The sequence below is a fragment of the Pelodiscus sinensis genome, chromosome 2 (genome assembly GCF_052426305.1).
Source record: "Pelodiscus sinensis isolate ZL-2025 chromosome 2, ASM5242630v1, whole genome shotgun sequence".
Taxonomy (NCBI): domain Eukaryota; kingdom Metazoa; phylum Chordata; order Testudines; family Trionychidae; genus Pelodiscus; species Pelodiscus sinensis.
In genome coordinates, this window is record NC_143053.1 from 259,254,751 (window position 1) to 259,266,438 (window position 11,688).

General features: G+C 53.9%; 1 protein-coding gene across 4 annotated transcripts in view; it reads right to left on the bottom strand.

The window, feature by feature from the left end:
* The window catches only part of ELP6 (elongator acetyltransferase complex subunit 6), a 31,505-nt gene extending 20,110 nt beyond the window's left edge, over positions 1-11,395 (bottom strand). Inside the window, exons 1-3 of one of the 4 annotated variants that reach the window (XM_089776849.1) lie at positions 11,163-11,391; positions 2,562-2,640; positions 757-827 (exon numbers count right to left, since the gene is read on the bottom strand). In XM_089776849.1, coding sequence (XP_089632975.1) covers positions 757-827; positions 2,562-2,640; positions 11,163-11,216 — 204 coding nt within the window. In that variant the 5' untranslated portion in view covers positions 11,217-11,391. Of the gene's footprint in view, positions 1-756; positions 828-2,561; positions 2,641-11,162 lie in introns of those variants that run through there. The other 3 variants (XM_075923020.2, XM_089776850.1, XM_089776851.1) reach the window with 3 other exon arrangements.
* Positions 11,396-11,688: the final 293 nt, after the last annotated feature.

An 11,688-nucleotide genomic window follows, 5' to 3' on the forward strand; every position in this document is an offset into this window, starting at 1 on the left:
CTGTTTAACCACCCTGACAGCTCGAAAGTATTTCCTAATGTCCAACCTAAACCTCCCTTGCTGCAGTTTAAGCCCATTGCTTCTTGTTCTATCCCCAGAGGCCAAGATGAACAAGTTTTCTCCCTCCTCCTTGTGACACCCTTTTAGATACCTGAAAACTGCTCTCATGTCCCCCCTCAGTCCTCTCCTTTCCAAACTAAGGAGTTCTGGACTTCTCCTTCTAGGTACTGGGCAGTTTTCCCTGTGGCTCTGAAAAGGGAGCATCTTATGGAGGGGGTCTGTCTCTATCCGGTGGGAGCTGTGAGATTGTGCTGGGGGGCAGGGCAGTGCGGGAGTCTGCCCAAGGACAGTGGCAGGCTGGATCCTGTGGTTTGGCGGGCCGGATTTTGCCTGCCCCTGCTGTAATAGGGGCCATGTGCTAATGACGTACTTTCAAAGGAGAGAGAAGCAAGCCTCCACGCCCAAGCTCAACCCTGAATATCCACAACTGCCGATGATTTCCAAAAGGGGTGAGTATGTTCAGTGCATCATGGGACCAGACCCAGGCACTGCAAAAGTCTAGGATGTAAAGTTACATACAGACTATGCTAGGTTTGTGTCTACACTACTTTCTGCCCGACAAACCCCAAACTACCTTACTGACCAGAATCAGACCTTCATGAAACGACATGCCCCCAAGTGGCAGTAGCTTCCAAAAACCACAAGCCCTCCCCCACTTCCCCACTGAGAGTGAGCGTTCTGTTCCAAGAGACTTACCAGCTTCTGCGCTATGATGTTATAGTGACTGAAGGACTGGAGGAGGGCCACAAAACAGACTTTACAGCCAGCTGGGAAATAAGACAAGACACATTATCCCTTCATTGTTGTGAGTTTCCACTCTCACGCCATGGGCAATAAAGAAGAGACAGACAATCAAAAGCCTATCAAAATGAGCCAGAGAGTAGAACATTCCCACCACCTGAAGGAGTCACTGGGTCAGACTTCATGTAGGTTTATTTTAAATCTTTAAACAGATCATTTCTCCCCATTTAAAAAGAAAATTGTCCAGTTAAAAACATTTTAATATTTCTAATTTGGGGGCTTTTTGAGCAAGTCACTTGTCTTTCTGCTTCCCCTCCCTGTGCCACAGGAGCACCAAGCATTCCCAACCACCGGATATATGTTGAAGTACCTTTGAAATAAGGATTATGGCCCATACCAATACGGGGTCTTGTCTGATGAATTCACATCTCTTGAAGTATCAAACGGTGCATCTAAGCTACTTTCCTCTTTCGAAAGAGGAATGTAAATGAAGACAAATGAAAATGCAACTGACTCGCAGATTTACAAATCTCATGTTTCATTTGCATAATCGCATCCGATTGCTTTTTCAAAAATGTTTTTCAAAAAAAAAAAAAAAAAAGCAGTCTAGATGTGGTTCTTTCGGAAAAAAACTAACCCTTTTCCAAAAGAACCCTGTAAACCTCATTTTTTCAGGAATAAGGGTTCTTTTGAAAAAACATTTTTTTCCCTGAAAAAAACACATCTAGACTGCTTTTTTTGAAAAAACCTTTTTTGAAAAAGCGATCGGATGCGATTATGCAAATGAAACATGAGATTTGAAAATCTCTATCCAGATATATGTTGGGAAAATAACACAGACTATCCAATAAGTTCTTGGACTGCATTGGAGGCAACATTTTATTTCAGAAGGTTGAAAAAGCTACCAGGGGAGAAGCTGTTCTAGATTTGATCCTAACAAATAGGGAGGAACTGGTTGAGAATTTGACAGTGGAAGGCAGCTTGGGTGAAAGTGATCATGAAATCACAGAGTTCACAATTCTAAGGAAGGGTAGAAGGTTCCAATTAAGGAGAAGTTTGGCCTCATTCTTTCCACCTTGACATCCCTGCAGCCCCCTGAGTGCATCACAGCACGTTGGAGAACAGACTTTGATGCACCAGCACCTACGTGCTAAACATCAGTGCAGGCTCAGAAGGCTGGTTCCTGCGAGTCACATTATGTCACAACCCCAACCGATTTCTCCACGACTGCAGCTTTACCGGGAGACGTTGGCAAAGTGCAGAGCGCCTCATGATACTATTTAAAACAAGCCAACGAAACAGGCCTGTTCTGGGCCAGCAGATGAATCATTAGCAGTTGAGACTATTACTCAACCAGCCGTTCGGACTGGGTTTTGGTTTGCTCTTTTTGAAACGCAGTCGTGGGTATCTGAGTTTGCTGGTATTTTTAACACAGTGTTTATTCCTGTCGCATTTCAAAAGGTGTAGGTAGCGAATGAGCTTCTGTTATATCGCAACTTCCAGCCCCGAGGAGCCAGCGGGTTTCACAACTCTCATTTAGTTTCACAACATCCCTGCGGCTACGTGTGCATTTGCGGGTGGTGGAGCTGACACACAGCGAGATGAAGCGACTGCGCAAGGTCACAGAGAAAGCCCAAAGACCAGGTAGGAATAGAGCCCATGAGGGCCAACTCAGTGTCATCGGAACAGGACCTGATCTCCCTACCACCAAACTCTCTCCCAGTTCTCGTGTCACCTGGGTCCAGCAAGAGCTCACCTACCTTTGAGATAAAAGGAGAGGAAGTGGTGCACCAAAAAGCTGCCATTTGTCTTGGTGTTGCACAGCAAAGTGAACTTCCCCTGGAAAACAACAAGCAGAGAGCCTTAAGAAAGGAGAGAAGAGGCACCATTAGAATGCCGACGAGGCTTTGTCTACACGCCACCGCTTTTAAAAACCGAGGCAGCGTAAACACTGGTTGTCTGCAAGGAGCAGCGGTTGCTTTATTGGCAGGAGTGCGCTAGTGTTTTACACTAGCACCACACGCACATGCACACGCACGCGCACACACGTTAAGCTTTTAAGTCTCAGAGGGGTGGATGTGTTAGTCTGTAACTTTAAACCAAGGAGTAGCCCTGTGGCCCCTGAGAGACAAACAAAAATACACGTTTAGTATCCTGAGCTGTCGTGGGCAAAACCCACTTCCAAAGGCTTTGGTCCTTCAGGATTTTTAATGACAAAAGCTTTGTCGCTCAATTGCCAGTGTAGACACCACACACACCCCAGCTACAAAAGGCAGCAGAGGCACAAAGCTACAGGGTGTGTCTTAAAGTCAACTGCCAGCTGCTGCTCAAGCTTGCAGGGCAGGGGCGGAAGACTTCACGTGCTGCTCCTCCCCAGGCCCTGATTGACCTGGAGGCAGTAGGAGGGAGCACGTGAACTCTCCTCTCACCACCAGGGGCACAGGCGCCTAGAGGGAACCGCCAGCTGTTCAAAACAGCTGGCGGTTCTCTGCATGGCGGGGGTGGGGGGAAGCACAGGATCTGTGGGTGGGGAAGCACAGAAGAGTTCTGGCCCCGCCCCTTCTGCCCGAGGCCCCGCCCCTTCTGGGGCAGCCCGGGGCCACTTCAAAAAGTTCTGAAGTGACCCCCGGTCAAGAATTATTGCCCACCCCTGCAGCACAGGCTGGCTGGTACTCAAGCTACCCCCAGCCTTCCTCCCTAGCACCAAGCCCTTCGATTCGAGAATAGACTCCAGTCCCAACTACTCCACAAATCCTTCCACAGTGGGAGAGCTCTGGATTGGCCTTGCAATATGAACAGGACCGGAGGGCGCTAAGCGTTCCCAGACTGTGCAGCAGCCCTGCCAAGTTCACAGCTGTGGCAGGCTACGGAACTAGGGTTCCAACCCAGCGCAGCTCTGCGAGGTGGCTGAAGGCTCTCTTCGGGCCGAGGACAGACGGAGCAGGCTGATTTCAGCTAGAAAACAACCCCCGTTGTGCGGGGAGGCTAAACACATTTGTCACTAGCAGTGTCCTAGTCAGATACGCGTGTCAGCGTAGGCCCCACGCACACTACAGAAGTATAGTGCCTGGATGCTGCGGTTTTTACTCTTGCCGTTTGCCCGCCAGGGTCTCCTGCTGATGCAGCTCCACTCGGGTAGCAGTAACAGGAGCGTCAGCATAGGCGAGATACAAGGGGCTGATGCTGTTCCGACCGCTGCGTTGTAGAACTGTGCTCGGAACAGGTCTAGACAGCTGGGTGGTAAAATGCAAGAGACCGGTCTACCATTCCTTCAACCAAATGGCAGGAGCACTGGACCCAGGCCATAACTCAATACAGGGGACAACAGAGCCCTGAACTTGACGGGAATCTAGCAGCTATGTCAATACAAAGCTCCACTCCTTGATTCACTTTATGACTCAAACATCCTACGTGCATAAGTTTCACCCAGGCGGAAATATTCCCTGCCAGCCCCAACCTGCCCATGACAGCAAGGTCTTGTACGTTAAGGGAAGTTGGACTGAGTCAGTAAGTAAACGGTTGGAGGACAAGGAAAACGTTGTAACTACAGAAAGTTATGTTCATGATTCATGAGGTCCATGCTTACATGCAAACCCCAATCTTGCGGCAGATCCAGGCGAGATTGCCTATAAGCTCCCAGATGAGGGCTGGTCGCTCCCATAGGAATTGCTAAACTGGGTCACACCCAAGGTCCATCTAGTCTCATGTCCCATTTTGGACAGCAGCAGTAGCAGATGCCTCAGAAGATGTAAGCACCCTGCAGTGCTCAAGAGGGACGTTAAATTGCAGACAATCAGCTAATTGCGTAGGCGATGGAATTGCCATTGACTACTCCTGCGTTTCTCAAACTGTGGGTCCCAACCCCCTGGGGGTCACAAGCAACTTGGGGGGGGGGTCGCGGTATCATAAAATTTGAGAACCCCTGGACTACTTGATAAGGGGAGAGGGGCTCGCTATCCCGGCTGCAGCGCTGCAGTTTCAATGTGTTAGGAGCCGGGCAGCAGGAGCTAACCCCGCTTCAGCTCTGCCTTTTCAAGGTAGTAAGAGCTGCCTGGCTCTTACATTTAAAAGGCAGAGCTGCAGCAGTCTGGACCTGGCACGAGCCTGGACTGAAACAGTCCCAGCTCGCACTGGGTCCCACGCTGCACCTCTGCCTCCCCTTCCCCCGGAGATGTGCTGGGGGGAAACCAGTTTTTAAGCCAACGCCCCACAGCACCAGCTCCTGTTTCCCTCCCACTGCTGGCTCTGCTATAGAGGCAGCAAAGGGAGGCAGGGGGTTGCATGTAGTTGACTTGACTACTCTTTTACAAGGACCTGGGATGGCCCAGTTCTCTGCTTCAGCTGCTGAGGGGGGGCAGGGCTCAAACCCACCACCCTGTGCTCCCCAGGTGAATGCCTGATCCCCATAACCACTACAGAACCCACCCCACTTCTGTACCTCAAGGGCATCCCTTATCCTGCCTTCCTAAGGCAGGAGCCAGCACCAGCTCCATCCCTGGCAGCCAGCTGGGGGACAAAGGACCAGAGATGTGGCGGAGGTAGTGGCGAAGGGTTGGCTGCCGAGGGTTTGTGGATACACCCCTGAACTGGGACAGAGGGGCCCCAGGGACTGGCGTCGGCTCTGTGCTGACCAGCAGGGACTAAGCTAACCACGATTCCCCTATGCTGTGCTCCAGATGACTACTGAACGTTTCTGGTTCCCGGCGCTGGCTGAGCATCCCGGCAGATGCTGACGCGGGAGAGGCACTGCTCCCTGGGGCCTTGTCTACCCTTATCGCCAGGGCTCGACAAGTGCACTCGCCTGCTCGCCTGTGGCGAGAAGATTTTTCTAGCTGGCGAGTGCAGGGGCGGACTGGCCCGGTGGGCCGTTGTGACGGGCTGGCCAAAGTCCGCACTACGGACGGCACAGCCCCATCCGCCCCACCGGTTCCTGTCCTGCCACGGCCCCAGCCCCCCTTTGTCTCCGCGCCGCCCGTTCCCCACGCCTCCCCTGCACCCAAACCCCCTGCTCTCCCTCTTCGCTGCGACCCTTTGGCTCTACGCTGCCCTTACACCCCACACCCTGCTCCCCCCGATCCCCGCCCCCCCAGCTCTGTGCTACCCATTCCCTGCACTGCCCCTAGACCCCGATCACTCTGCCCCTCCTGTTCCCCGCGTCCCATTCTCCGTGCCTACCCCACACCCTGCTCTCCCCGATCCCTGCCCCCCTAGCTCTGTGCTGCCCGTTCCCTGCACTGCCCCTAGACCCCGATCCTTCTGCCCCTCCCATTCCCCACGTCCCATTCCCCGTGCCTCCACCGCACCCTGCTACCCCCGATCCCTGCATCCCTCTGGCTCTGTGCCTCCCCTTTCCCGCGCCACCCCCCTACTCCCCCACTGTACCCTGCACCCCTCTGGCTCTGTGCTGTCCCTGCACCCTGCTCTCCCTGTGGTTCGGGAGTGAAGGGTGCTTGCCCATAGGGAGGGGCTGGACAGGGCAGGGAAAAGGCTGCTGTGACCCAGCAGCGAGTGAAAGGGGGAGTTCACTTGAAGCGCCTTTGCCTTTATGGAAAAAAAATGAAAATGCGATTTGCTATTTATAGGGCTAAAATGCCAGGACAAAAAAAGAAAACAAACCAAAAAAAAAACCCCATTGCAAAATGCAAACGTTTAAACGACAACAACAAGGTGGGGGGGGGACAAAAAATGTTTTGCTTGGGGCAGCAAAAAACCGAGAGCTGGCCCCGGGGAGGGGAAGGGGCTGGGCTGTGGGGAGGGGGAAAATATGGGGAAGGGGCTTGTGCTGAGGGGAGGGGAGGAGGTCAGGAGAAGAAGAAGAAAGGGGAAAGCACCAAGGGACAGGGGTGCAGGAGAGACAAATGCCAGGGGGGCCAAGTGGAGACAATGAGGAAAAGGGCAGGAGGGGAGGTGTCAGTGGGAGGGGGGACAGGGTGATGCTGGGAGAGGAGAGGGTAAGGGCACCAGGGGCTGGAGGGGGAGGTTCTGGGAGAAGGCTTGAAAGAAGGGGTGGGCATGAGGAAGGTGGGGAAGGAGCAAGGCATCTGTGAGGGCACAGGGGCATGAGGGGAACGGGGGCAGAGGGTGGTGAGGGGGTGGATATCAGGGAAAAAGAGGGCAAAAGGGGCAGGGGCAGTGAGGGAAGGGGGCGGCACCAGTAGGGTGCAGGTGCCAGGGGATTCTGGGGTGAAGCAGAAGGGCAGACACCTGCAGGAGAGGGACCAGCGCCAGAGGAGAGAGGCAGGGCAGGTGTGTAGAGGGAGGTGTTAGGAGAGGGGATGAGGAGGGGTAGCTCACATGATCAGAGTGGGGCTACTGGAGGAGTGGGCACAGGGGGGAGAGAGGGGCCGGCGGAGGGGGGCAGGTCTCAGGAGGGCTGAGGGCAGTGAGAAGGGCAGGAGTCAGGACAGCAGAGGGTGAGGAGTTGGGGGGCAGCAGGCACCAGGGGAGCTGATGGAGCAAGGGGAGGAAACATGGCAGCAGAGAGAAAAGGTCGAGGTTTAGAAGAGATTTATTAATAATCTGGGTGATATTTATTAATAACTTATTAGTAATTACTGTTCGTATTCTTATTAGGAATCTATGCCATTAAACAAACACTTTTTGTGGGGGAGGGTGGCGAGTCCCTTTTTCGTCTGGCGAGTAGGGTTTTCCAGAATTTGCCACGCCCTGCTTATGGCTGTGGGGATTGCTCTGAAGGATCCGCTAATGGACTGCTGATTGCAGTCAGGACCCGTCGGCGCCGGCACTCCACCAGAGCAAGAGCAGCGGGGATGGCGCGGTAAGTGGAACCAAGATACGTCCCTGGAGTTGCGTGCCTTAGTTGGACATTGCCCCCTAGTGTAGACCTGGCTTAAGACTGTACAAGTCTCCCTCGGGTCTGCCTCTGCTTGAACTCACTGAGCTCAGCTCACAGTGTGAGGCAGGGCGGCTCAACAACCCGAGCACCACAGAAGCAGAGAAGTCCCAGCTTTCACGGGGACAGCAAAAGGCACCTCCCTGACACAAAGGCCACAATTCCCCGTCAGGTTGCAAAACTCCCTGGTTAAAGCAAGCAGGTACTAGAGCATCTAACAACCCAGACCATCTCTTTTCCACTCCAACACATCTGATGAAGTGTGTTTTACCCACGGATGCTTATGCTTTAATAAATATGTTAGTCTCTAAGGTGCCACAGGACTCCTCATTGTCTTGAACACAGCTCACACAATACATCAGTGGTCCCCAAACATTTGGGGCTGCCGGGTGCCAGGGGGCGTGGCCGTTCGCCCGCCGGGCGCCCGGGGGGGGCGGAGCCCCCCAGAGCGGGGCCCCCCCCATAGCCGCATTCCCAGGGCCGGCGCTCTCTTCCCCCTCTCCCCCAAGTGCCGCACGCCCGGGGCCGGCGCTGGCGCTCTCTCCCATGCGCCGCGGGGGGTCAATCCGCGGCGCCCCGGGGCCGGCGCTCACCGTGCGCCACACACCCGGGGCCAGCTCCGGCACCGCGCATGCGCCACGTGCCTGGGACCAGGCCAGCCCTGAGCACTTGGCGGGCGCAGACAAATGCCCCCGCGGGCGCCATAGCGCCCGCGGGCACCGTGTGGGGGACCACAGCAATACATTGTTTCCTAATCCCATCCTTTGTAACGACTCAACTGTGTTACCTGAAAGGTCCTAAGTCCGCCTCAAGCAGACACCAGGCGTGGAAAATTTCAGCCCGAACGGCTGGAGAAGAACAAAATTATAAACGGCACACAAAGTCTTACAGTGCCAGGCATTGAGCAGCCTTAACTAGCGGCAGCACTTCCTGCTGTAGTAGGATATAATGGGGTCAATGGGAGCTCACATGTACACAAGGGTTTGCCCAAAATAATCTGATTGCAGACGGGGGCCTAAATCAAGACAAACGTAAGTCTCACTGGCGATGGGGCGCTAAAGTGACCTGAATGGACGTGAGAAGAGGGTTCATTAGGGCCTATTACAGAAGCCTGAAAGGTTTTTGGTTTCTTTTTGTTTTTTGCTCGACAAAACTTATTTATTATTTGTGTTAGAGACACATTTGGGAGGTTCAAATAAGATCAAAGTCCCGTTGGGCTAGACACTGCAAACATATGGAAAAAAACTATAGTCCCCCATTACCTCAAAGAGATCACAGTGTGCAGGACTGATCCTAAAGGCATGCAAGTTAATGGGACTATTCACTACGGATATTAGAAATTCTGTGTTAGGGTAACCTTGTAGCTGCTGAAAATCTCAGCAGTTACCCATGCTGCAGGATCTGCAGTATAAAGTTTAGGAGTATTGCAGAAAAGGATCTGGGGTCATAATGGATCACAAAATAAATCAACAGGGTAACACTGTTGCAAAAAAAAGTGACCATCATTCTGGGATGTATTTGCAGGAGTGTTGTAAGTTAAACACCAGAAGCAGTCATTTCCCATTTTGTATGTGTGCAACGGATTATTCCTTCCTGAGTGGAGTACATTGCATTGCTCCTTATTGAAGTTCATCCTATTTACTGCAGACCGTTGCTCCAGTGTGCCCAGATCATTTTGAATTATCCTCTCCTCCAAGGCACATCAACACCTCCAAGCCTGGTGTTGTCCGCAAACTTTATAAGTGTACTCTCTATGCCATAAACAAAATCACTGATGAAGCTCTACCCAGAACTAAGGATGTTAAAAAAAATGTAACTGTGTAGCTGTTAAAAATCAGAGTTGTTACACACACTGCAGGCTCTGCAGTCTAAAGCTTATATAACTTTATACTAAGGATGTTAAATAGCGACTAATTGACTAATCGAACAGTCATCGACTAATCGAACAGTCATCGCATAGAGCCCGGGATCAGCTGGGGACTCTGATTAATCCTGGGCTCCTTGTGGCACTGCTGCTTTGATATGCCTGGAGAAGCCTTACCCGGGCTCCCCGGCGTTTCAAAGCGGCAGCACAGCATGGAGCCCAGGGTCGGTGGGGAAGTCCTCAGCTGATGCTGGGCTCCACGCAGCACTGCCGCTTTGAAATTCTGCGGGCAGTCTGGGGACACCAGGCTGACAGAGGCAGCAAGGGAGGGAGGGGAAGCGCCTAGTCGACTATCCTGTTGACTATCTGATAAGCATTTGCTTATCGGATAGTCGACTAGTCCTTCACATCCCTACTTTATACTGCAGAGTCTGCAGTGTGGGGTGACAGCAGGCTCCTGGGGAGCTGGTGTGTAACCATAACAGAAACCAAAAAGCTGATGCTTATCAGTTAACCATTTAAATGATTACATGTTTACCTCCTTACCCAGAACTGATCCCTGTGGACCCCACGCACTATGCCCTTCCATCTTGTGAAACCATTGATAGCGACTCTCTGGGAAAGGCTATCCAACCAGTTATGCACCCACCTTATAGTAGCTCCATCGAGGTTTTATTTCCCTAGCTTGTTTATGAGAAGGTGATGTAAAATAGTATGAAAAGCCTCAGGGAAGTCAAGAAATACCATATCTACCGCACGGCTTCCTCCCTATCCACAAGACTTATTGCCCTGTCAAACCTATCGGGTTGGCTTGGCACGATTTGTTCTTGACAAATCCAGGCTGTTACTTATCACTGGCAAGGAAGATGATCTTGCAGCATTCTGGTCTGACGGGAACCAGAATGCTAAAAGTGTTAAGTTTTCCGTTAAAAGCATTTTCGGAACAGAGCGTCTAGATTGGCACGGACGCTTTTCCGCAAAAGCACTTTTTTGCGGAAAAGTGTCTGTGCCAATCTAGCCGGGCTTTTTTTGCGGAAAACAAATCTGAGCTGTCTACACTGGCCCTTTTGCGCAAAAGGACTTTTGCCGGAACGGGAGCAGCACAGTATTTCTGCAAGAAGCTCTGATTTCAGACAGCAGGAAGTCAGTGTTCTTGTGGAAATTCAAGCGGCCAGTGTAGACAGCTGGAAAGTTTTTCCGGAAAAGCGGCTGGTTTTCCGGAAAAACTGGCCAGTCTAGACACAGTGTCGGGAAGGGGCAGGCAGGGGGCTGTGACGTGCACCACTTGCTGGGCAAGCCCCTCCCCCCCTGTGGTCACGTGGGCTGCACCGGGGGAGTCTGGGAGCTCCTAGCCTGGGGCCACCCACCAGCCAGGAGCGACACAGCCCGGCCCGCAGGGGCACAGCGGGGACTACACTTCCCAGCAGGCACCGCTCCCGCGGGCTGGGCGGGCAGCAGGGAGGAAAGCGGACTGCAGCTCCCGGCATGCAATGCTCCTCGCCCAGCGGAGGGGCGGGGGGGGGACTACAGCTCCCAGCAGGCTTTGCTCCTCCGGGACCGAGCGGTGCCCGCTGGGAGTCGTAGTCCCGACCGGGCCCCCACAGCCCGTCAGGAGAGCGGGGCCAGCCGCGAGCCCTTCCTCACCTGCTCGGGCCTCTCGGGGGAGGCGTCCAGCAGCTCGTTCAGCTCCACGAACATCCTGCGCCAGGCTGCCGCTCCGCCGCCGCTGCCTTCGCCCGAGCCCCTACGGTGCCCGCCGAGGGACCCGCAGAGCCGTTCCCAGGCCGCTGGCTCGCGGGCCTGAACAAGGAAGAGCAGTGCGCATGCGCCTCTCTCGCCCCGCCCCCTCGCTCTCCGGGGGCCCCCGCGCTGCCCCCCCGCGCGGCGGGGATTTAGGGAGGGAGGCGGCCGAGAGCTCCGGCCAGGGGCCCAGCGACCGCCCCCCCCGGGGCAACAATCCCCCCAGTTACCCCAGTAACCGCCCCCCCCGGGCAACAATCCCCCCAGTTACCCCAGTAACCGCCCCCCCCGGGGCAACAATCCCCCCAGTTACCCCAGTAACCGCCCCCCCCGGGGCAACAATCCCCCCCGTTACCCCAGTGACCCCCCCGGGGCAACAATCCCCCCCGTTACCCCAGTAACCGCCCCCCCCGGGCAACAATCCCCCCAG